The sequence below is a fragment of the Perca flavescens genome, chromosome 5 (genome assembly GCF_004354835.1).
Source record: "Perca flavescens isolate YP-PL-M2 chromosome 5, PFLA_1.0, whole genome shotgun sequence".
In the NCBI taxonomy this organism is placed as follows: Eukaryota; Metazoa; Chordata; class Actinopteri; order Perciformes; family Percidae; genus Perca; species Perca flavescens.
This window is the reverse complement of record NC_041335.1, coordinates 19,387,847-19,415,190: the sequence shown is the minus strand read 5'-3', so window position 1 is coordinate 19,415,190 and position 27,344 is coordinate 19,387,847. Positions and strand designations below refer to the sequence as shown.

Genomic DNA, 27,344 nt, shown 5'->3' with positions numbered 1-27,344 from the left:
AAGTAGGGAATAATTAATGTGTAAAACAAAAAATGTATAATCTTCTTAATTTTAATTCGGGCACTAATATAGGAAATATGTGGTATTAACTGACCTCTACTGAATGAATCACCACAGTATAGGTGCACTATACACAAAAAATAAAAATGATTCCATCCCCTGCTGTGCATCCTAAACCCATGTCACACTGTGAAAGTCTCCCCACGCAACCATACAAACAGGTCTGAGAAGCTGGCGCCCAGGAGAGAAACATAAAAGTGTAGGCAAAGAAAAGGAAAGAAACAAAAAGAACATAGAGGGACATGCAGTGATGAAGAGAAAAATGGGGACAACAGGGAACAACACAGAGAAACACGGAGAGGAAAAGCAAAGGGAAAGAGAGAGACAAAACCTACCTCAAGCTGTCCTTCCTGTGCACAGTCACATACATCTCGTACACCCTACCCTGAGGAACAGCACCCGCTGGAACCAACAGACTCACACCTGCAGGAGGGAGGACAGGGGAAGCAGGATGGATGGAATCAAAAATAATGAGTTTCATCACTGGATTTATTAATTTAAACATGCACTGAATTATTGAATGTGCAACCCATTCTCACTTTATCATTATGATTAATTATTGAATAATCATTTTTAAAAGGCAACCAGTGTAAAACTTTCTCTTAATATATCATCAAGTGAATTGTGCTGCAATGTTTTATAGCTTCTGAGAGCTGCTTCCTATCAGCAGGTTACATTATTCATTATTTCTATCTGCCCATTGCTTTTAAATCCTAAAATAAGTCTACTCAAAGTTTTCTTTTAATAAAACTAGGTAGCTGGAGAATCTTCCATGGCAGTTTTTTGTATTATGTTGACTGTGCAGTATTATCTGTACACTTACTGTACTTTATGTGGTCGGCTTTTGGTAAAGGAAATATATTTGGTCTTGTTCAAATCTTTGACACACAGTTAATGCAATGTAACGTATTATTATTTCTTCATGTTATCATACAAAAATCAAATGTGTGCCCTCTTGCATCTTTCCATTGACCTTGTATACAATCTAAAATTCCCCTTGCTGTACACACAGTAAAAAAATCCCTGATAGTCACTGCATCTAGCCTAGAAATCTAGACCCACCCTATCGGCAGCAAATGTAATTTGCAGCCAGGGGGTCTAGCAACTCTCCGTTGGCTTGTGAGCTGGAAAAGCCAAACTCCAGCAGGGCCAATCACATCATGTATAGAGTCGGTGGGCTGGCTTAACATAATGACAGCAGTTACGACGGTTCCACGTGAATTCCTCTGTTACTTGAAAACAAAGACGATGGCTGCTGCTGGCGAACAGCAGTCTTTCGAATTGGCTTTGGCCGCAACTCTGGAGACTTGGAGTTAAGCTTTTCTTTGAGAAAAGAACAAAGAATGGCACTGAAGTCATTCTTAAAAAAGGAAGATGTGTTCGGAGTTTTGCTGACCGGATACCTTCTTCATTGCTCTGCCTGGTTGTAGCGCTATCTTATTGTGTGCAGAGGGAATTTGAAAGGCAACCGTTTATCCCGCCCCTCGGATTGAGCCCTGCCAATGGTGAGTTCCCAGACCCAAACTTCTTGATGTGGGTCTGGCTTGTCAGGCTACACTGCATTGTCATTAGACAGTAACCAGATTTTATGATTAGTGTGTGTGCGTGTGTATAGATAGTTTACCAGAGTTGGGTACGATGAGGTGTCCTCCCTGGTTGTTAAAGGATCCGTGAGCGGTACATGAAGGGTCTCGTGTTCGAGCCAAGCTCTGGTTGCGAAGGTTCATGGTGTCGCTGTTATCCAACAGAGACTGAGTTACCTAGAAATCAAAAGACAACAGAGTGATAATACCAAGAATGACAGGGCATAACATAGCACATGCTGTACCAGACAGTATTAGGTATAAAGCTGTTCAGCAGAGACAAGATCAACTGGAAGTCTGAAGGTATTAAATGGCAACTTGGCTCTGCAATACAGTTATCAAGCAGCAGAGAGGCATTCACCTTAGAAATCACACTTTCTGTACACTAATGCTATTGAACCTCTATGAAATGAAAAGAATTTGAATGGATGAAATCCTTGAGACTGTAATGTAAAGTTTTAGTTTTGAGAATGTCATCAATGTTTTGTTACAGTACATTTATTGAGCTGAGTTAGACCTATAATGTGGGCAGGCATTGATTATAGGTATACAGTGTATATTACAGTGTGTACCCTTATTCATTAAGAAAGAAGATGTACTCTAATAAAAACCAAAAGTCCATGGAGGCCCAGTGAAGTTTCGCTGTGCAAGGCCAATCTTTCAGGATCACGAGACGGGACATGGTCCAGTTTTGGACGATTTTATCTTATGGTGTAAGGACTCATATCTACAAGTCAACGTCTCTAAAACCAAAGAGATGTGTATTGACTTTCGTCGAAATCCTTCCACCACTGCTTCAACTTTGATTAATGGCACAGCGGTAGATGTGGTAAACCAATACTACAAGTACTTGGGCACCATTTTAGATGATAAATTGAATTTTGAGACTAATACAGACTATATACGTAAAAAAGCGAATCAGAGATTGTTTTTTTAAGAAAGCTGAAGGGGTTTAATGTTAACAGATCACTTCTGACAACTTTTTACTCATCTTTTGTTGAGTCAATCTTAACCTTCGCCATGATCTGCTGGTTTGGCAATTTGAGTGTAACCAACAAGAACAGACTGGGAAAAATTGTAAATATATCTCGGAAAATGACCTGACCTCAACAGCATTAGGTCTGTGTATGAGACCAGAGCCACACAGAGGGCAATGGCCATTTTGGCTAACACTACTCACCCATTACACTCTGAGTTTTGCCTCCTACCATCTGGAAGGAGATATACCTTCCGAAAACGTGCTCGGTCTAATAGATTCCTGAGATCATTTGTACCATCAGCTGTTGGGTTTCTCAATAAACTATAGGTCATCTGCCATCCCTGCCATTTTACAGCATATACTTGTCATCTTTTAAGTGTAGTGTACATGTGTATTTTTGTTTTTATCTATTTACTATTTTAGGTTTTATGTGCTTTTTGTGTTAATGTTTATGTGTTGGCTACATGTTGTGAACCAAATTCCCCCTCGGGGACATTAAAGACATTTCAACTTCAACTTCAACTATCTTTGGTTGTATAGGTCATTGTAGTTTTATTTTCGCTGGGCTGATTACAGTAGGGCAAGCATTGAAAGAGGAATCTGTTAACGCTCCCTTTTTCACTAAACTTTTACTGCATTCATCACGATGGTTTCATTTTCTTCCTCATGTTTTCTTGGTAACCATTAAGTTAAATGCTACAGGGGCGATCTGCATTTGCCTGAAAGTGCTGCCACTGGGCTGAGACGGCAGGCTGTGAGAAGAGGGCAGATTTACAATAGACCTATGAAACCACCTGAGGGTGAGTTGTAAAATATGACCTGCTTTGCATTTCCCTTTCAAAATGTCCACTGTGAAATGTAAAATAAGGACTTAACATTCAGTAGTTTACTCCACTACATCACACAAAGCTGACAAGATCTTGCTTCAATGTGTTAAAGACAGACATCAGATGAAAGCAACAAAAAAAAAAACGGAAGTTCAGTCAGGAGGTCCAAAAGTCCACATTTAAAAACACAGAGATCATCAAAAAAGTGCCACTGGCATATAGAGCTTAAAGAGTTCAGCTCTCATACTGCCTCAAGACAGTTTCAATGATGAAAGGGAGCCATTTCATCTGTATTTGTGACAACTGACTCTGGTATGCATGCCATGTAGTTGACAGAGCAGAGGGAGGAAACTGGGCCACTGAGCTGCATGTATACTAATGGTGTTTGTTTTTGTATTTATGTGACTAGGAATAAATAGCTGCCGTGTTTCAGTACTTCTCAATATGCTTCTGCAGTGTAACATTACTTCAGGAGGAAATATTTCAAAATCCTACTGCGCTCATATAGAATATTTTACAGTCAAAATCATAAACGTGGATGAAAGGTACTGACGTTATATTGAGGGATACATTTGTTATATTACCTTAGGAGACAGTTTGGATGTGAAGTCTCCTCCGAGGTCGTCCTGCGGCGTGACCAGACCAGAAGAGTTGTAGACTTTGATTTTCAAGTTGGGAAGAGGGTCCAGCAGAGGGGAGTTGGTCATCGGGATTTTATCTGAAACATCGTGGAGGGCATACACTGGACCACGATACATGGCAGCTGCATTAGTCAAATCAGGAGGAACTGTCAGCAGATCAGCTAGAGGGATTCAGTGGAAGAGAGAGAAAGAGAAGGAGAAGGAAGAAAAGATTAATAAGAGAAAATACAAAATGAATAGTCAGCTAACAGCTGACGGGGGTCAGAGAAAATAGTGTCTGAGACAGAGAGGAAAATAAATGGTAATGCTAGATACTTTATATCCTCAACAGTAGACTGCAACACATGGCTATAGTGTTGGACAGATGTGGGCAACTTGTAGATCAGTGAGCAGGAATAAGGGGAGTAAGACGAGAGCAGGCAAGGCTGCTGATAAGGTATCAGTGTCTGCTATGATACATTGCAGTACACAGGGGCAAAACCTGGATCAAGGACTAGTCATGGTGGCTGCACACAGAGAGAGAGAGAGAGAGAGAGAGAGAGAGAGAGAGAGAGAGAGAGAGAGAGAGAGAGGGAGAGGGAGAGGGAGAGAGAGAGAGAGAGGGAGAGGGAGAGGGAGAGAGAAAGGGACATCCCTAAAAAAATGCTTTGTTTAGTTTATAGTTATACATTTGTAATAGCGCTTGAAATATCTGTATATTTATAATAGCTAATGTTAAATTCTACTATGTCTTTACATTTCTATTATAATTTAATTTAATGTGTTTCATATTGCTTAATAATAATAATGGTTTTCATATTTGCTCAATAATGTTTGTTTTTTATATTTGCCCCATTGGTTGATTGATTGAATGATTAATTGAGAGAGAGAGAGAGAGAGAGAGAGAGAGAGAGAGAGAGAGAGTATGGAGAGTGGATTTTGAGAAAGATGCTCAGACTTTATTTTAGAAAATAAATAACGAGTTAATCGATCATATTTAAATCTGTACATTATCAAAACAAACTCACTGACAAAATTGACTTTTTACAAGGTATAATGAAAGGAACAGCATTGCCTTATGCCATCCGTAAAGCTCTTTGAGCTGCCGACTCTGACTTTACCCACACAATCAAAGAAGCTGTCACACTTTAATCACATCACTGTCTATTTTGCTCACTATGTCACGATTCAAATCTGATTCACAAAACCTGCTGTGCACATTTGCAACAAAATATGACAGTGTTAATTGACAATGAGAATTGTTAGGACTGATCTGGGCTCAGTTAATTAATCATTCTGTTATGCTGTACAGTATGTACCATGTTCTAAAGAGCAGTTTTTCTACCCACATCCATATATCACGGAATATATCATGATGTAAATATATGTAGTTTATTTAGAATAGAACAAGCAAGACAACATACAAAATGTGCAGTATTCAAGCTAAATCAAAATCAGTGATGATTTTTTTTTTAACCTTTATTTATCCAGGTAAGTCGATTGAGAACAATTTCTCATTTGCAACGACGACCTGTCACATTCACACAGTTACACATTCATATCTGGAAGCTGCCCAGTACAACCACAGTCTGATCTGCTGGCCACTGAGCAGCTCCACTGGAGCGGTTGGGGTTAAGGGCCTTTGCTCAAGGGCACCTCAATGGTGGTAATGAGGGAGGGACAAGCGCTGCTCTTTCACTTTCCCCACCCAGATTTTATCCTGCTGGTCTGGGGATTGAACTAGCGACCTCCCGGTCCCAAGCTTGCTTCCTTAAACCCTAGGCCACCACTGCCCAATTTGAGGCTACTGAGTGGACTACAGTCTGGGTTCCTGATGTTTTACTGTACATTGCTTTATCTAAAATTTTCATGTCACTTTACATGTACTGCAAGCAAACACTTGAGCGCCCCACTCACTCTCTCTCTCTCTCTCACACACACACACACACACACACACACACGCACACACGTCATAAATAACACATCTTTAATGTAAAACACAGACACTACAGCACTCACATGGAAACATGTGTCCTGCATACCAATAACGCATACACTATATTGTACACACACACACACACTACATACAGTATATGGGAATAACATTATGCCTGTGGGGATGGATAGGTGGATATGACTTTTTAAGACTCCCCTCTGTGCTTAATATGGAAAGGTGATCGTAAGCGAGGGGGCAACTGCAGGAGCATGGTGATTGCTAATCAGTACAGTATGCTAATTTATGTGCATGCAATATTCAAGTACTGTTTAAAGTGTGTTGATTTAAGTTTAAAAATGCAACTACTGCCTTCTACCTTGAGCAATCACTCCATTCTTTTGACTCCCAACCTTGCTAACTTAAATACAGTAGAGGGTTTATTGAGTTATTTTTCTTTCGCAGGAAATTCTCAATAACACATACATTTTTTTATTAAATAGCTAAATGCCTTTTGCAGTGAAATTATTAGTAACGCTTTAATAACAATGACTTGACTTCAGTTTGTTCCGTCTGCCAGAATGTAAGCCTCACTTCCTTCTAGGTAATTGGAAAGATGCTGCAGCAAACATCAGTAAATCCTACTTGAAGATTTGCTTTACGTTTGAATCAAGTGAATGTGGTCAAAGCAACCCCATAAGATAACAAGTGCAGTCACTCTTGTAGCTAGTTTTGTTCAGCTAAGACAGAAAACACCAAAGTGCATTTCTACATAAAGATCTTTCTCCCATCAGGAAATCCAACAAATATTGAAGATTTAATTGGACTTGGACAGGACAGGAAGGCCTGTTAACTACAATTCCAGATTTGTTCGCACCACGCTCTATTGTCTTTCTTGGCGTAGAGCCTGAAATCCTCGCTACCTCCACAAGCCCATCTATTTTATTTTAAAAATCCCTGATTATCACCCCCCACCACCACCAGCATGTGTGCACACACACACGCACACGCACACACACACACACACACACACACACACACACACACACACACACACACACACACGTACGCATCTGTCACCTATCACTCTTTTCCTCTCTCTATCACCAGGCGTTTACCCTTAAAGCCAGCGGGTATTCCTGCCAAATCATCCTTGCTGAAATGTAATTAACTAACGGAAAGCCAGAGATAGATAGATAGATAGATAGAGAGAGAGAGATATAGATAGATAGATAGATAGATAGATAGATAGATAGATAGAGAGAGAGAGAGAGATAGATAGCTAGATAGCTAGATAGATAGATAGACAGATAGATAAATGGAGAGAGCTGCAGGGACATCATTCAGTCACCCAATCATCGTCAATGCGAAGATTCGCCCTTGTACACACACGGACATGCACATACTCTGTGTTTACCAATTTGCGATGTATCCTTTCTAACCTCACTTTCCTGTTTTTACTATATACCATGATCTGAATTTTAATCATCCACCCACAACTGACCACATAACAACATATAGCAAACTATTTAAGTATCATGTTTAAGGTGTTTAGAGATGCACAGATTTGTTAGATGTCACTCAACTTGATTAACATAAAATCTGTTGTTGTAGACATAATCCCTTTCTAAAATGCCATTTCCTGTTGACCAAATAAAGACTCTATTAAGTGTGATGAGTGCCAGTATGATCACTTGTTTTGTCATTAACTATTTTAAGCCATCTGAATTTACACAATTCAAAGGTATGGGCATGCCTGTTTGCGTATGTACCTACTGCCTACATGGATGCATTTCTGCGAAAGATGTTGACTTTTTTAGATATTTTAAGCCAAGTGAGTTTTGTCATCTATTGACAAATACAGCTTCTTGTAGGAAAAGTCAGAAGTTCATGGCACCAGTGGACTGATAACTGATTCATCCCCACTCCCTGTCCAATCTTGCCATTTCCAGTAAGCTACCGAATGCATGCACACGGGTGTACAAGTATGTGTTGCTGAATGCTTCTTGTTGTCTTATCCATTTCCTAAAGGAGAGCAAGAAATGACAACACAGACAGAGAAGAGTGAAAGATGGCTCCACTTTAACAAGAAGAAAAACAGGGAGGATGTCTGTTGCGGTAGGAGTCACTGTGACGGGACAGAGACGGAGACACAGTGAGGGAAAGACAGAGACACAGAGACGAAGAGAGGAGGATACTGATAAACAGGAAATGTGATTGACCTGAATGTGCAGATGGGAAGGGAGAGAAAGAAACAGTGAGACAGAGAAGACAATTGACAGAAGAAGACTCCTTGATGGAAGAGAGTGGTGTCTGGTAGAGACAGAGATTAATCCAAAGCAGCAAAGATTGACAACCGGAGGCCGAGGAGAGAAACAAAATGACACTAGTATGAAAGCCTCAAAGAAGACAGAGCAAGTACAGCTATTTCCATAGAGGCCATAGGTATTCACCTATCAATCTGTGTATCTACATGTCTGTCTGTCTGTCTGTCTGTCTGTCTGTCTGTATCTGTCTGTCTGTGTGTCTCTCTGTCTGTCTATCTATCTATCATTGTGCGCAATATGTAATACTTTTAAATCTGTAGTCCTCACTTTGACATAGTTTAAGAAAGAGGCAGACACTTGCTGTCAAGTTCCCCCTTAACAGCAAGTATCCGATCAGCCAGTGTTCTTCAGAAAGAGTCTAGGTCCCTATCATTCTTGGGGATTCTGTTTGGTAGCGGACCGGGCTCTGGCCTTCCTGCATGTCCTCCATGGAGCATCTAGGTGACTATTCAGACTGAAGCATATGACATCCTGAATGACAAAACTCCCTATCTCACTGCCATATTCCAAGATAAAACACAATTTTAAAAAGAGGTGAAAAAATTCACTACATGTACTGTACTTCATTTATTGTGATTGGGTGGCTTTTTTAAAATACTTGTACTTTTTTGAGTTAATTCTAAAATCAAAATTAAGTAGTGGGTTTGGTTATGTTTCGAGAGATTCCATTGGGCCTTGGAAGCAAACAAAAATAGCATATTTTCTTTCATTCAACGGCCACACAGTTTGTAACTTTTTGTTTTACCTGTTTTCAACACAATTCAACTAACATGTAATATTTAAAAAGTAACTTAACACCACCCCACCCCCGCAGGAAACCGTGACATCACTGTTTGGTGTGATTAGGTGCAACAGGCTTGAAAGTTTGACCAGAGAGGGCAGTGACACACTGCCTTTTAGCCTGATGTTATTTAAACCAAGTACCAGTACTTCTACAGGATATTCTAGTATTATTTCCATCCTGGGTCAAGTGTAATTTCTTACCTGATCTGGCTGTTTTGATATTAACAGACTGGAAGCCTCCGTTAAGTGCCGAGGTGTCAATGATGTCCGAGTCAAAGTCACGGTGTGTCTTGCGGTAGACAAAAAGCGCCACGATGACAGAGATGACCAGGCACATAATCACTGCGATGACAATGCCCACGTATAGTGCCACATCATCTGTACTTGGAGCAGCTAGAGGGAACACAAATAGGAAGAGAGACACAATTATAGACAGATGTTAAGCACGAAGCAACAAAAAAAAAAAATCAGCTTAAGAGGAAATGTATATCAGAAAGAAATAAACAGATACAACAATGATAACTCTTGTGGAACAGCAGGGCAGTGGCAGAGAATAAAGTAATATTCATAAGACAAGATGAAATGAGTTGCAGGCTTCAAATTAACTAGATATGACTCTCGACAATTTCACTTTTACCTCAGACCACCTATCAGACTCAAAAGGACAATCGCTACAGGTTCCATTTCAAATGAAATTTTCAAATAGCCCCCCCAGCTTGTGTAATATGATCATTTGTCTAGACAGAGGTAGAGAGAGACAGAAACCCCTTTCATAAAAAAAAGAATGGTAGCAACTCTTAAAACTTAATACGGCTGTTAATTATTTTACAAGGGTGCTAACATCCTTTTTCAATCCAGCTGAGACTTTAATGGTGTTTCAGTGAGAACAGCAGTGGAATTGCTATTCATGATCCATGTTTTAAAGCAGACTAAGAACATTTTAAGTGATGGGTGACATGAATGGTAAAAGGTAGGAGCCAAGCTTTAGAATGAAGGCGAGAGGAAATGAGGAAAGGATAAAGAGGAGACAAATTAAGAGCATGGGGACGAAATGATGAGGAAGCAATATGTGGGAAAGCCAATAAGTGGAGAAGAATATAGAAATGAGTGAATAGGAAGAGAATGGGAGTTGAATAAAGAGAATAAAAGAAGTATATAAAAAGAGAATAAGGAAGCAGGGAAGAGAAAACAAGTAGGGCACAATACCTGAGAGGAGAGGAGAGGAGAGGAGAGGAGAGGAGAGGAGAGGAGAGGAGAGGAGAGGAGAGGAGAGGAGAGGAGAGGAGAGGGTGGAAATGCACTTGAACTTCAAAGCAGCAAAACAAACAATTCTACATATGTAAAATGTGTCCGTGAAACTTTTGAGTAGCCTCACACATAAAGCACTCCTTGTATAATCATGTCCTCTGTAGCTAGTACTGTAGAAGGGTCTGCAGCTATTAAGAAGAAGACAGAAAATTATAGGAATTCTCCTTTTAATCTGCCCTTAAAGTTGAGAGGCAGATAACAGTCTTTTAGCTACAAACTGAGTCATTTGCTGAAGGATTTGCTGGTGTACATCAGAACAAGTTCAGAAAACATGAGCTTGATTAAGCATGAAAGAATCCTTTGATGAGGCACACACACATTTGCTCACATATGCCAAAGCATGATGCACACATTTGCAGAAGAGAGGTCACTCCTGATGGTGTTAGTTACTCATTTACCACTTGAGGGAGCTATGAACCACTTCTAGTGTCTCTGGGGAGCTGAGTGCATGAGGGCAAAGCATGTCCCTCCTAATTAAGTCTGTGACTGTGATGAACCAAATGTCTTTGAGCACTTTTCCCAAGACATAGAAACATGATACCAAAGTTTTCCAAATACCAGTGTTTTACAATATTTTGTAAAATAACCACTATTTTAACCCATGTCTAAAAATGCAAATATATGCATAATCAGCTAATAACATTGTGGTAATGTGTATTAACATGGTGTATAGTGTAAAGCACAAATGTTGTGAACAGTGTGTCACATAAACCAGAGTGTGCTGGAAATAAAACATTTATATAATTCATATTTACAAGCCCTGATCTGTGTTTAAGAGTTTGCACTTTTTCACAAATATTTATGACACAGTGGGGGTTTGTGAAATCGCTGCCAAATATTTGTTCATCACATGTAATTCCGACTTAGAGCACCACCTTTAAATCTCCAAAGTTGAACCCCTATAGATTTTGTCATATGCAGTGACCAACTTTTTGATGTTAAACAGATTGCTTTAAAAATGCCACGACACTGCTGCACAAAGTTGCCCTGTTATTAAGGTCCGTGCACTTGCCAAGGGGGAATAGAATTGGATAATCCTCTTAAGTACCAACTCCCTGATCTTAATTATGATCACCATCATTTCATCTATTTAGGGAATCTTTAACTTGTTTCTACTTTAACTTGAAGGTCTGTAACTTCAGAATATGTGGCGTGCCAGACAGCCATAAAAAATATTACTCCTAAATTTTATTGGTACACTATATGTTATCCTGCTGTGTTTTTGATATGTGTGTGTGTGTGTGTGTGTGTGTGTGTGTGTGTGTGTGTGTGTGTGTGTGTGTGTGTGTGTGTATTAAGTGTAACGTGTTTTATACCAGTGGGCTTAAAAATCCTTACTTCACTGTCTATCAGTTTGTATTCCACTTCTCTCAGACCTTCATCTCTCTCCATAACTCACACCTCTCTCCTGACTCCCTGTCTCTCTATTTACAATTATTTGATTTATAGATGAATGAAACAACACGCCCCATTAGAGCGTCTACTTGCTTGAGTAACCTACATATAACTGCAGGATACCAAATGTCTTCCTTTTTCTTTAGATTTTCAATTTTTTTCCTAATGTTTTTCTGTCCTACATTTTATTATCGCTTTCACACAATCATCACACAAATCATCTAGACTGTGGCCAACTAAGCAAATTCATTGACAAATGGTGCTTGAGCCATGGTCATTTATCCTTTATTAAAATCCTAACATACAATGAATGTACTGCAAAGAGTTAAGAACAGCCACAATGTTGTACACATTATTGAACCAATCATGCATTGGTAAATCATTGCTTATGCAACTGAGAACCATACTAAAACGACTGGTTTCAAGGAAATGGACGGAATAACAAAATATACAGTATATATATATATATATATATATATATATATATATATATATATATATATATATATATATATATATATATATATATATATATAAAAAACAGAGAAATATCTTCTGAGTCACTGAATTCACAGAATCTGCAGTTGACCATGCAAAATTCACTAACTCTTTTTTTAAATAGACCATTAAAAGTTATTTGCCGCATGAACATGCAATTCAATTTCCTTGATGGATTGACTTTGCATTTGAGCAAAATCTTAAAAATGCCTTCATTCTCTCTTTCTGAATGCTCAATGACATGGGGGGGAGGGGGTGTGAACAGAAGATTGGCACTAATGTATAGCAGCCTTTCTCCATCACTCAAGTCCTCTCTGTGCTCTGTATGTGTCTATTCATTTAGCCTCTACATGAAAACCAAAAGTGCTACTTTGGTTGAAAACAGTTAATTCTTTAATTCTGGTGTTCTTTTATTGTCTGACAGCCTTGAATAACAAGCTGTATTTTTCTGACACTATGGGGGCGGAAAAAGGGACTGAAAGTGGATGTGCACTTTCAACCAAACCCAGATGAATGAATAATGTGTTTGGACCGCTGTGTGTATCTAAGCATGGCCTGAGGCTCTGCTCTGCGAAGCCAGAGTGACAAAATCAGCAGTGATAGAATGAGGAAAGAGCACATGTCTGACTAAGTACTAATAGGTACACACCTATGTTCATTTTCATGGGCACTGATGTGAGCACTGACATGCACAGATCCATATTAACTTTTCTCCACAAGTCAACTGTCTCCTGTGCTTTTCAAAAATTAGGAGAGGAATTGAATAAGCAAATCTGTGATGTTCCAGCAAGACATATGTGACAGCTCTTTATATGAGTGAGAATGTCCTGTTTCAAAGGTCAGAACACACACACACAAGTCACTTCAAGCTTTCAAATATACTCTACCTATAAAATGCTGTGCATGCAGAAATCTCCCCCCAACACACACACACACACACACACACACACACACACACACATGTACACAGGTGTTAGCAAATGCAGAAAAAAGAAACTTGGAGAGGTTGCTGACAATTTTGCAGACAGCTGACATGGAGACAGTTTGTATGAGTATGTACAGTATGAGCCCCTTATAAAACATCCATGCTCCCATAGACAACTGTCATAGTTTGTAGTTTCTAACAGCTCAGGCGAGATACATTGCTGACAGTTTTTTCACTTGCTATCTGCATTCAGTGTCATTTGTCATACATTTACTGTACTTCTTCCATATATGTACAGTACAGGCCAAAGGTTTGGACACACCTTCTCATTCAATGCATTTCCTTTATTTTCATGTAGATTCTCACTGAAGGCATCAAAACTATGAATGAACACATGTGGAATTATGTACTTAACAAAAAAGTGTGAAATAACTGAAAACATGTCTTATATTCTAGTTTCTTCAAAGTAGCCACCCTTTGCTTTGATTACTGCTTTGTACACTCTTGGCATTCTCTTGATGAGCTTCAAGAGTTAGTCACCTGAAATGGTTTTCCAACAGTCTTGAAGGAGTTCCCAGAGATGCTTAGCACTTGTTGGCCCCTACTTCTGCACAACACAACTGATGGTCCCAACCCCATTAATAAGGGAAAAAATTATTCCACTAATTAACCCTGACAAGGCACACCTGTGAAGTGAAAACCATTTCTACTTTAAGGAATCTAAAATATAAGACATTTGTTCAGTTATTTCACAATTTTTTGTTAATTCCATATGTATTCATTCATAGTTTTGATGCCTTCAGTGAGAATCTACAATGTAAATAGTCATGAAAATAAAGAAAACGCATTGAATGAGAAGGTGTGTCCAAACTTTTGGCCTGTACTGTATGTGTCATGACTTTGCATGCTTGTGTGTGCATGTACTACTACCTGAGAAACTCTTGTATTACAGTACAGTCAGTCCCCAGGTAAAAAATTAAAATTAAAAAAATCTTTATTCTAAATTTTCCATTTTGTTAATAGATTTTTAATTCATGATGGTTTATGAAATCTTGGTATTTTACATTAGGGAATGTGATGGTGAGGTGGAGTGTTCAATGAGGGTAGTAAATGTGTTTCTGAATTTTGTTATTGAATTTGTCATAGTTTTACAGTGTTACCTTACTAGAGCAAGACTGAATAGTGTGTTTGTCTTGCGCCTATTTGTGTGATCAAAGCCAAATAATCCTCAGTTGCAGAACCCAAAATGTTTTGTTCACTGTGCACATACCATACCGTTTGTTTGGAGTGTACTGTCTAGTTGAGTGAGTGAGCTAGTGTGTGTGTGTGTGTGTGTGTGTGTGTGTGTGTGTGTGTGTGTGTGTGTTAGTGTGTGTGTCTGTGGACTAACTGATGCTGTGACTCACTGTGCCCCAAAATAATGGCCATTGTCATAGGCAAAACTTCATCTAAAAAAAAATTCTGGTAATTCGGTCACATACAGTTATGTGCCTAAGTGTGTGACTAATAAAGGTTTGGGGCTCCGGAAATTGCAAGAATTATACACACAAACACACACACACACACACACACACACACACACACTCTCTCTCTCTCTCTCTCTCTCTCTCTCACACACACACACATACAGTTGATAACAGACATGGGCTATCGGAACAGAAGCCCCAGCTGTCTATCGATTGGTTGAGCTTTTTGTCATTCTCGGAGTCTGTCCAATCTGCCACGGAGAGGATTTAAAGAGGAGAAAAACAAGGATAACTCCGCTTAGCTCGTCTCTATCTTCTCTGTGATCTGCCTCCAAAGCAGAGCTGTGGACAATCACCACTTGAAACTCATTCAACTGCCTTTTTGATCTTTTGAGCACAAACATGCAAACGCCACCCATACTGCACTCACACATGTCATCCGCTCTAAGTACAGTAACTGGCAGAGATGAAAGGAAGCGAGATGGTCAGAGAGAGAAAGCGAGCAGTCATTTGTGAATGTGTCTATCCTTATCTTCTGTAATGGGGATGGCAAAAAAACCTTGGTGCCAAGAATTAAAATATGGAGTAACTTTAGAGTCACTAAAGCCAGAGGGTGGATTTATATGACAACAAACTCTGCACATGTATATAAAGTCATTAGATTGCATGCACTGTATAACAACCCTGTAATACAGTGCAATTGCAACTATTTAATAATTGGGCTAGTTACAAGCCTTTAAATGAAACTTGTTTTATCCAACTGAAAGGGACATTATGACCTCTTTCAGTGGCAGAAGCTGTTTCCCTCCACACAGATCTACAGTTCAGCCACCTCCTGCCCTTCTCATCGCCTTAAACTAAGCTGGTCTGTGAATGACACAAACAGACATGTTACATCCTCAAAAAAGAGACAAGTAAGCTAGCAAATTAGGGTGCAAATGCAAAAAACAGCAGTGATAATTATAATGCTGTTTTGTCGCTTTTTTGGCTTGTGGGTTAAGGTTTTCAGACTTCATACATAAGACACAATCTACATGTGACTGCAATGTGACCATAATGACTTTAAATGTGACATTTACTATAAGTGAATGACCCACAAAGACCATGTTGTGGTCAAGTTGAGTTTAAGTGTGATTACCACAATCAGGTCTGACTTGTTTTGAAATCAAGAACCAACTCTCAGGAGATAATGGACATTGTCTAATAATCCCTGTTGCTATGGAGGTTCTATTTCCAAAAAGAGAATACGGGCAGGGAGCTATGTTCTGGAAATAGAAATCTCAGCACCTATATGTATATACCAAGTCACTGGTATTGACCAAATACCACATCACCTCCCTGCAGATACAGTACATCCATGGTTTATGTTTTGGAGCAGTTGAAATCTTCCATATTGCCCGTTTAACTGAGAAGTGTGGATGCAGAATCAGATTTTGCCAACACAGCTATTGGATGTCGAACCAGATATTTAAAGGGTCAGTACTGCATTTGTAATCTGACATAAGGCCCTGATATGGACAGGACATGGACAGCAGGGGTGTCTGCTGTCCACTGTTCTGTTTATACTACATTGAGTGTCTGCTGGTGGACGTGTTCACACGTTTGGGCTGCCCCACGTGGACATGCGTAGGCTGAAAGTATCATTTGAGTTCTACATTACACATTACATTTATATGTGTAGTCAAACTCCAGCTTGGTGATTAGTGATTCTCAAAAACACTCACTCAACATCCCCAATGCTCATGTTACTGACTGTATTTTCGAATATTAAAACCAGAGTGAGAATCTGGTAAATGAGCAATGAGTGCCTCTATATCTCATCTCCAGTTCTGTCTGTATCTGTCTGGGTCTAGTCATCTCACAGAACACACTGGGATGATGAAACTGCTTCAGCTAAACAAGTCATTAGAACACATCAGAGATGCTTATAGATTGCTTTGAAGATAAAACGAGAGCTCCCACAATGAGAGAAGAAAAAATCACGATAATAATAAATGGCAAAGGTCCTTTCCTTCTTGCATCTCTCAATTATTATTTGTCTTTCTTCTTTCCGTTGTCACTTTAAGGAAACACCAGTAATAGTGACAGAGATGGAAAGAAAGAGAGGAAAAGAGCAAGATAGGAAGAAAGGAGGATAGCAAGTACAGTTGAATATGAATGTTTTACACCCTATTATCATCTCTCATGCGTTTTAAAACTCATTCAGTAGCTTTTATACTTCCCAAAGAAGTATTCCACTTGCCAGATGATCCATTATTATTTTTTTCTCTTCTACAAATGATATTGATGGGCTAATTCAACAAATCAATCATTCATTTGGATGATACTTCAAAGACAATGGGTCAAATCAGTGAAACCGAATCAAAGATTCACTCAGATCAGTGTCTGTGGTTGAACCGTGCTCCATTAAGTTCTCAGTGAGACAATACGCTTGTAAACACAAAGCAAGTGTTCAGAACTAAGGCAAATTGCCTACTTTGGCAATGATCCAAAGCTGGCTGGCTACTCTCCAAAATGACCACAGCTGCAACAAACTACACAAATTGTGAATCAAGTGAACTGGTGCTGAATCGATTCACGGCTATCAGACAGGAAGAAAGAAAGAATTAAGTTAATTAAGGGAATCTGTCACCGCTATGGTGCATTCACTTTCCAGACACAACTCAGGGATCCGGCACTACAGACTGATTGTGTTTTAGTAAAGTAAAATATAAAGGTACATGAAAAATAAGAATAAAATTTGACTTAATATATCACAGAAAGTTAATTATGCTTTAAGGCATAACCTGTAAAGGTTATAAAACGTTGTTAAAGTTTATGATATGTGTATATCATGTCTTTGCGACTGGCATTCTTGTCTTTCGGTTTTCTGCAGTTTAACTATATATAAACTATATATAACATTTTTAGAGTTTGAAGCTGTATTTTGAAGGAGGAAAACACAAAATTGTGGTTTCTGCTGTTAATACCTAGAGGATGGTAAAATAATTGTAACCTTAATATTAATAATAATAACCTTCAATCATTTAGTAAGAGTACATAGGCTTTAAAAACTTATGTTTCCATCGTACAAGCAGTGTTGTGAATGATTAATCTACTATGACTTCCTTTGTCTGAGAGCAGAGCGGAGTTTTAACACTAGTGAAGCAACTGTTTGAAGACTTTTGTTTGATGGTCACAGCAAAGATTGCACATGTATCAAAATGACATGTAGCAATAAAACCCAATGTATGAGCCAAAGGTCAAAGCTCAATCAAAGAAAGAAACACTAAGATGAGTAAGACAAAGTGGATGATGATAAAACATAAAACATCAACTTACATGGGATTCCCAAATCACTCTTTTCTTTGGGCTCAGTGGACATCTGAAACAATGAACCTTGGGACGAGAAAAGAAGGGGATGGTGGAATGGATGGAGGAAGGGAGAGGAACACAACAATCAAAATCAAACAAATACGTCAAATAAAATGGGACAAAAAAAACAAATGTCAAAGTTTGTTTCTTTCTTTGTGTCTTTCTCACTTTGCTGCTCTCCTACATTAACTTTAGTTGTCTGACAAAAGGTCTGACAACAAAACAAAAAGCTTATTATTAAAAAGGATAAATTGAGAAACCCTAGTGTCTGTAAGACGGTTATTGCTGTGTCATACTGAGTGGTCCACTTAGTCAGACAGAAGGCCTATGACACAGATGAACTGCTGATGCACTGATGTATAATTGAAGCGCTAGTGTATAATTGATAAAGGCAAACACAGCAACATGGTGCCCTTAAAAGCTTCTTGCCAGACCAGCTGGACGTACAAGATACACTGATCATCATCAAAGGGCAAGTAAAACTGACGAGGTTAAGCGGGGTGATGTGAAAACGATAAACATACATGTACACATACATGCGTGTAGTTGACAAGCATGATGTGGCATTTCTTTTAAGCTATGCAGGGGGCTCGGCTACATTGCTCAGGAGTTTTAAGGTTACTGCAATTTGGTTAGCCATATAATTCAAGATGGTTATTGGCATGAATTCCCATGTTTCAGCATGGTTTTATCAAATTTCTTATTCTTGTATGAAATGACTTTGCAAATGACTGCATTTACATGACTGTATCTAACAAATGCCTTCATTATTAATGTCTGAATTAGTGATGACAGTAGGAGCAACATGCCATGACAGAAACTTATCATGTTCCAATTATAACACAATTGTTCAAACAAATAGGAAAACATGATGACAGGAAAATGAAGCGTAATCGATTTAGCAAAAGCTAACACAAGCATTATGAAAAGAAAAGATGGCACAGATGAGGACAAAACATTTAAGAAAATGGCTAACAAGAAGAAACAAAAGTGGGATGAATAGAGCTTTCAATGAGGAGATGGCTCCTTTGATGCTCTGCAGGACCTGCTGACACTACTGATCGCTTTGTATAATACAACACAAACACGATTAAATGTTCTTTCACAGCACTAAAGTTACATAACAGCTATCTCTAGTGATTACTTGTGGTTTTAGAGACTACACAGCAGATTGTATTTGCTTCACACACACACACACACACACACACACACACACACACACACACACACACACACACACACACACACACACACACACAGAGGGTAGGAAGTGAGTGAAATGTCATGCTCTCAAGGATGACACAGTGGAGCTCTGACTGAATCTGTTCCAAGAATCCCGATCGATGTGTCAGAAAAATGTCAACAGGCCAGGAGAGAAAAAAACACAAGCAAATCAAAAAGAAAAGAAAAAAATGAGAAAGGCATCAAACTTCTATCACAAGAAGACGCACACACATTTATACAGACTCACACTGATAAACACATAAACACAAAAAGAGAGGAGGCACTCCACGCAGGGCAGAAGTGAGGTCAAATGGATTTCTACCTCTTAGGATTTAACAGGACAACTTTAGAAAAAGGGCAGCGAGAGACGTAGGAAGAGATGAATAGAGAGGCGGGACGTGTTGGTGGAGAGAGAACGAGAAAGAGAAAAAGAGGGAGAGTACAGTGAAGTGCTTTTTGAGCACAAAGTCAATTACAGAGCACTATCTAAAACATCCCCATTGACATTATCAGTTAATTCACAACCCTGACACCCTAAAAGTGAATCATTTTAAAACCAGCAACTAACCACTGCTGTACTTTTTTTCCCATTAAATTGATTTCCAAAGACCTGGTGTTCAAAATGTGAGACACATATCCAACATAAACAATGCAGAAACTAAAATTGCAGTTTATATCTGGAGTTAACAGCATAAACATTTGTATGCTTTACTAATGTGAACCAACTTAAACAGTGTAACTGGCCAATTGGATACCAACAACGAACCATTTTCTGTCTGTGTAAAGATCACATTTTAAAAGATCCATCATTCATAAACCAAATGGAAGAATGGTCCATGAATCACTTCAAGCCTTTCAAATATACTCTACCTATAAAATGCTGTGCATTCAGCTATCCCCTCTAAATAACCACACACACACACACACACACACACACACACAGTTCATGGATTCCTGTAAATGGTACAGGAAACAGCTGAAACATAAGTGCTGACATAAAACCACGTCTGTGGAGTCATTTTAAAGACAGAAAATCAATCAGGGGAAATGAGCCTAAATCTATACCTCTCTAGGTTATATCCCAGATTCGGTGGCCCCACATGCCTCAGGGAATCCTTTTGATAGAGCATAGACAGTATATAATACACTACGTAAGGAGTGGGCAGGGCTCTGCACATACAGTAACTTCTGTCAAAAAAGTGGCTAGGGGCAAAATCTTTTTGAGGGATTATATAATATTATTCCATTGCTCATGACATAGACCATAAATTAAATCATCACTGCTATCCACTCTCCTTGGGCTGCAGAAAGAAGTCCCTGACAACGCAACGGCTCACTTGGCTGAAGGCTTTGTGCTCACTGATAAAGTAGATTTTCTGAATGTGTGCTTGTGACTTATTTAACCTTTATTTGACCAGAAATGCCTAATTGAGATTAAAATTCTTAAAATTTTTGAAGAGTGGCAAAAACGCAATAGGCAGAAATGTAACTGAGTTAAAGATAGACAACAAAAACTGCGTATTATAAGATCGAGAATATATATCATAGAACCATTAAAGTACATATAAAATTACCAATAACTATCACATAAAAAACTGGGATCATAAAATACATAAGAGACTATGTAGAGTTTATGCAGCAATAATACATATTCTCTTAAAAGAGACCTATGTATGTAATTTTAAGTATTTTTTCATAGGTCGGGGTCATAGCTCTTTTATCAAATTCGGTAAGAGTTGTGGGATCAAAGAGACCTAACTATTCACACTGTTTGGCTGAATGTATTTGCCATTTTGGCCAAGACTCCTTGAAAAACAAGACACCATCAGGTAAAATAAAAGTAGGAAGGAAGGAAACGGAAAATACATGCATCCGGCGGAATTTCCTGCAGCACCGGAGCAATCCTGGAAGTGGAACGCAAAGGATATAGACTAGGTCAATTTTAACTTCAGCGAAAAATGTTTCCTACATAATTCTCGCTATGGAGGAAAAAATCTCTCTACGGCTGCCATGTTATGTGAAAAGAAAGACCAATGAGAATTGATGGCATAATGTCAAGCCTTGTTTCAAAAAGGACTATTTTCCTGTTATTTTCTCTCTTCGCTGCACTTCTCTGACAGGTCTCTATCTCATGTCAAATGCTTGTCTACCAATTACTCTGAGCACAGGAAGTAACAAGCACTATTAACTACAAGTCAACAAATATAATTGCCTCCATCTTGGAAAAACTGCTGCTGCTATATTTGTGCCGTTATGACTCAACCCACAGTTGAGTTTTCCATGCAGAAACTTTTTTACTTGTCAGAAATCATTACAGTTTTTTTTTGTTTTTTTTGGATGATTGTTTTTTTTTGGATGATTGTTCCACATCATTATCTATCATTACTTTCCTTATAAAACAGGTGTTTGTGACTTGAGTAATGGACAAATAAAATGGGAAAACTAAGGGGAGTCAAAAACTCTATACATCATTCACAATGTGCACAGAAGAATAAAGTGCATGTGTGAAGCAGAACAAGAGCAAATCACTATACACAAAAGTGGTAGGCTCCTGGAGAAATGCATAAAACCAGAGGGTCTGAGAGGAAGAGGCAAGAAAGATGGCATTGAAGATAGGAGTCTTAATGCCACGAGAAGCAGTGGTTGCTGGAGGACTGGAAAGTGAGATAAAAGGACCGATGAAGAAAGAGGCGAGAAATGAGGACGGGAACAATGAGAGGAAAACTGCCAAACTTTACTGCAACGCAAGCTAGAAGAAAGATGAAGTATGATTATGAATGACATGTCTCCAAGGTACAACGTCTCAGCACAACCATGTTGACAAGCCTGCCAAAGCCTACTGACTCAATTGGTTTAGCTGGACACTAATTGTAATTCAAATGTAATTGGGTTGTCAATAACTGGATGGATGTTTTATTCAAGACTGATTTTCTAACATCTTCAGTATAGAAATTACAGCTACTTCAGCTATCAGCTAACCTAAATCCATTGCTAACATTACAACAGCACTTCTAAGGTTTCATTTCATTCATACTATATTTAGTTATGGGTTTCTCAATATGGTTATAAATTAACCCATTCAATTGTCATGTTACGCTTCACTCGCTCCTGTTCTCACCATGCATTACCACCCCAATGGCCTGCCTTATCCGGGGGTCAATTCCCCTTCAAGTCAATTCACATCTGAAGCAGACGCTGCAAGGTATTTGTTCGAATTGGCAAACTCATCTTTCATGGTTAGGTATGATATATGACACAGCTTCAATAACTTTTAGAAGAGATACATCAATGCTTCTGCCCTGGAAGATTCATTATCGTCAACTCACTTTGCATACAGAGTCCGTCGGTACAGTTCTGAGACTGGAGTACCAGCCCCTCACAGTCCTTTCCTCCATTTTTAGGTGCTGGGTCGTTGCACTCCCTCCTCCTCCACTGGGTACACTCCGTCCCACAGGCCGACCACTTACTCCACTCTGTCCACACACCGTCCACTAGAGGGAAAGGATAAGAAAAGGAGCCAAGAGAATGAGAAATACAAAAAAAACAAGGGAAAAAAAGAGAACGAAAAGAGTACAATGTCCTCAATTATGTCCCAGACCCCCAAAGTGTAGCATATATAGGGCAGAAAAGAAAAAGAATAGAAGTGGAATTCAGCAGAAGCTGAGTTTAGTACAGAACAGGTAGAAACTTGGGACCACAGAGTAAAAAAGAACAACAAAGCAAAGGATACAGTACAGTATGGATAGAGTGACGTGGAAACAGTAGAGTCTACCAAAACAAAATGGCACAAACTAAATCAATAAATAAAATTGGACTAGAATAGACTTACCGGTGCACAGTGTGGTACATGGTAGTTTCTGTATGGCCTGTCCATCACAAGGCAGTCCTCCATTCAGAGGGGCGGGGTTAGTGCAGCTGCGGGTTCGTTTCTGGAAGCCCCGTCCACAGCGACTGTTACACACCGACCACTCCGTCCAAGTCGACCAACCACCGTTCACTGTGGCAAGAGAGCCACTTAGTCAGTAACTTCATTTATACAGTAATCCATACATGCACTAATCAGCCATTTTAACAAAACAACAAAAACAACATTTGCAAGGCGTTGCTAAACAAAAAGATTTCTTGCACAGCACACTCATGAATGACCACACACGTCCTCTATGACTACTTTAATCTAATGCTATCATGAATGTGTTTTAGATTTCCTGCAGGTCAACAAATAGGACGTTTGGTTTTATTCCAGAGGGCATTAATCTTACAGCCACAGCACAAAAACTGTGTATGGTAAACTGTTGATAAACGCAATAGCACTTTGACACTTTCTGACACAATGTGCCTTCGTGTTGTTGCATATTGTTGGTCAGCTGTGGCTGCCATTCACTGTTCATTTCAACTTTTTCTTGTCATATCTTTATTTTCACGTTGTTTTTTTATGGTTTGAATGCATCGTTTATACATATTTGTTGCATGAATTGCCCCTTGAGAAACAAATAAAGTATTTTGAATGGAATTAAACAACAAACTGTAGCATACACAAAAGCCTCAAGTTTTGTGATGTTTAAACAAACTAGTTCTGTAATAAAACAATAAAATGGGCACAGAGTGCATTCAAATCCTATTGTATCACAGCACATCATCCTCAATGGAGAAATCTGTGATCTAATGTGTTGTTTGATTTAATTGAACTATTTGTCTCGATTGACTCATTGAGTATGTGTTTTACAGATGACAGGAAGCTTTTTACACACACACACACACACACACACACACACACACACACACACACACACACACACTATACATGTCTATGTGAAGATCCCGCTGTTCACTCTAATACACACAGAGAAGGGCACACTGACACACATGTCTACACATGCAGCTGTATAACCTACACATGGCAAAACACACATAAACTGTCATATTCTTAAAAATTGCTTAACCTTAAACCCTTGTTGGAAAAAGCACAGGGAGGATAAAATGAGGAATCATTGAGTTTTCTGAATCTTCATTAGCCATGCATGCTTCCATAGTCTGGATTCATCTTTTCTCTTTCGGTTGCTCTCTGTGCGTCTTTTTTTTCCACTTTCTCCCTCTTTGTACCTCTACAAGATGTCCCTGCATCCTGTCACATTTACACTTCATTATTCTGAATTATTGTTGTTTTCGTGGCAGTGCAGACAAAGATAAGGGTAGACAAGAAACGAGCAGAAAGAAAGAAATCAGGTATGAAGTTAGAATGAGTCACAAGGACACCCAGAAAGAGTTGACATCCAGAGAGAGAGGTGGGTTGAAATTCCTCCGCTGCATCTCGACAGCTCTGTCTCAGCCCAGTTGTAGCCAGTGGACAGTGCCCACTCCTTTTCCAACCTCCAATTAGAAATGAATCATCAGAGAACATGTAACCGGTAAAATCAGGAACAGTCACTTTTGTCATCTACATTCTTAGGTTCTTCTATTTATTTTTTTCTTCTTCACTCACCTGCCTTGTCCCACTCTGCTCTCATCTGCCTGTCCTTTCTTCTCACCTGCCTCCCATCCATCTCTAGCTACTCCATTTTCCCCCTTCATGTTCCTCTGTTTTATCCGCTATTATTTCACCTTGTCAACAGTGTCAGTTGGGCTCTCGTGGTGCCAAGAAGATTGAACCACAGATTGAACAAACTATTTCTGTAAGGATACATCAGTGTCAAACCACTCGATCTCTCGCCGTCTGTGTCGAACACGCACACATGCACAGCTATTTTTGATTGAAACACTCCTCCTAGTGAATGGAACTTGTGTGGTATGTGCGTGTTCTGCTATACATTGTTTTCCCTCAAAATGTTTCCTATCCTCTCATGTCTGGCTGGCATTTGGTAAAATGGAAAAAAAGAGAGAAGGCATATAATGCATTTTCTTCTTCTCAACAAGCTTTTTCTTTGTTTGATTTTTGTAAAAAACAAAACCAAAAACAGCAAGAGAAGAGCATCACCTGCCGTCCAAACTAACACCATTCAGAACTGAGCTATTAAAAGTTTTTGTTGTCGTTTTTCACAGCTGTTATTATGCCATATGCTGCACAATTCATTTGGAGGTGGGACTCTTGGCGGAAAGTGCAGACATTTGGAAAGCCCAAGTCTTCTAATTTAAAACTGAAGGCGTGATTGGTGGATTTAAATTAGGTGAGGTCAAGGGTGATGTGGGAATATCAGGCCAATCACAAATAGAGCGTGTTGGCATTGCAGTAGAGCTAATTTCATGTGGCAGATGGGGGCTGGCTTGGCCGGTCAGACACATTGTCGGGTAGCTGCAGCTAGCATTTAAAAAGGTGTCATATCAGTAAAACACTTAAAATTAGACACAAAAAATGTCACCTACACTCACGAAAACAGAATATCACAGTTTTTAGTGACAATATTTTTTTCTCGTTCACACATACAAAGACCCACACAGACACAGGCATGCAGACTTACCGTAAACAATAACAGTGGCTGTAGTGCTTCGTCTTTTGGCTACTATGTTCTTAGCCACACATGTGTAGTTGGCTGTGTCAGACAGACGCGCCTGTTTGATGATCAGGTTGTGGTCGATGGTGATGTAGAAGTTTCTGTCCTCTGCTGGGTCAATTATCTCTTCGTTCTTCAACCACTCCACCTGGGAGACACAGAGAGAGGAGAAAACGGGGTGAGTATAAAGGTTTCCTTACACCTCTGATACACAAAGAGAAAAGTTTGGAAAAACGTAGCTTACGAGAGACAATAGAAGTAAATTGTGCTATTGTGTAATGACACTATGTCTTATCTGTTTTTATAGTGGGAAGGTGTGTTCCTGCCATGAAGTCAAATACAAGTTAAAGCAGATAAACAATTTTCATTCAACTGAAGTTCTTTGCTTTTTGCAACTACGTTAGATCTTGCCAGCTGAGGGAAATTATGAGATCACCTTATAATCTTGTTTTCACAACTGATCCACCCTGAGAAAAATAAATAAAAAAGGGTTTTGAAAGTGATGTTCGTCTAAAACTGTCCATCTGTTAGAGCAAAAAAAAAAAAGAAAAAACACTAAAAGAATCAAGTCTGGGTGTTCCAGTATAATCTGTTTTTCAACCTTTCCAGATGACAAATAAAGAAGGTATGCAAGAACTTATAATAGGATGCTGGTGTAATCTTGTTTTTCAATTGTCCCACACAGATAAGCTTTGAGGAGATGCTACCATTCCAAATCCAAGTAAATAAATACATATGTGAAGGGGAGGAGGCTCTGTGGTGACTACCAAGAGTATCTTGTTATCTGTCATGGTTCATCCTGTAAGTAAGAGAGAAGATACAAAAACCTATTGCCAAATGTATTCTGATGTAGAATATTTTTCAAAAATAGAATTCACAACCAAATAAACATACTTTGTGGGGTAGGATATAAAAATACTAATAACAGAAACAATAAATAAAATGATGATGTCTATGTATATAGCGAAAGACCCTCATCTACAGTGGGCCCCTCCACACTATGAGTGGCAGTGTAGAAAAGGAGGAAAATGTCCCGAACATATGCTTTCACAAGGTACTTTGGGTGAAGGGTAGGACAGCGGGAAACTATCCTATTTACGAGCCTAATCACATTTCCTGAGTGCTGTATTTACTGGTCCAAAGCCTCATAAATTCAGCCTGTCCAAGTTTTACGGCTAGCACATAAATGTCCGAGCCGCGTTGTTTAATTCATGTTGTTTAATTCATGTTGTTTAATTTCCTCCTCCCTTCGCATTAGGAAATGGAAATCTCAGATGCAGAAAAGAGGAAATTCAGTGTCATTGTTCAGTTTACTGCCCGGTCAGGCCCGGCTGTCATTCTTCTCTCTCTCAGTTATTCTACCTGCCTCTCTTTCAGATCTTTAGAGATTCAATAGTGCTCTTTGGCCATGGGGCTCACTGTAGCCTTGAATTCTCAATCTTAGGTGAGATGCTGTGTGACCTTTCAGTTTCTATTACAATGTAAAGGTTATAATGGAGGAAAGCAAAGACAAACAAACAAAAACAACACACACACACACACATATATATATATATATATATATATATATATATATT

General features: G+C 39.1%; 1 protein-coding gene across 1 annotated transcript in view; it reads right to left on the bottom strand.

The window, feature by feature from the left end:
- The window catches only part of unc5ca (unc-5 netrin receptor Ca), a 104,418-nt gene that overhangs the window by 18,045 nt on the left and 59,029 nt on the right, over positions 1-27,344 (bottom strand). Inside the window, exons 5-12 of the mRNA XM_028579138.1 lie at positions 25,735-25,915; positions 23,112-23,279; positions 22,609-22,773; positions 18,026-18,082; positions 9,314-9,505; positions 4,034-4,251; positions 1,685-1,820; positions 396-483 (exon numbers count right to left, since the gene is read on the bottom strand). Coding sequence (XP_028434939.1) covers positions 396-483; positions 1,685-1,820; positions 4,034-4,251; positions 9,314-9,505; positions 18,026-18,082; positions 22,609-22,773; positions 23,112-23,279; positions 25,735-25,915 — 1,205 coding nt within the window. The remainder of the gene's footprint in view (positions 1-395; positions 484-1,684; positions 1,821-4,033; positions 4,252-9,313; positions 9,506-18,025; positions 18,083-22,608; positions 22,774-23,111; positions 23,280-25,734; positions 25,916-27,344) is intronic.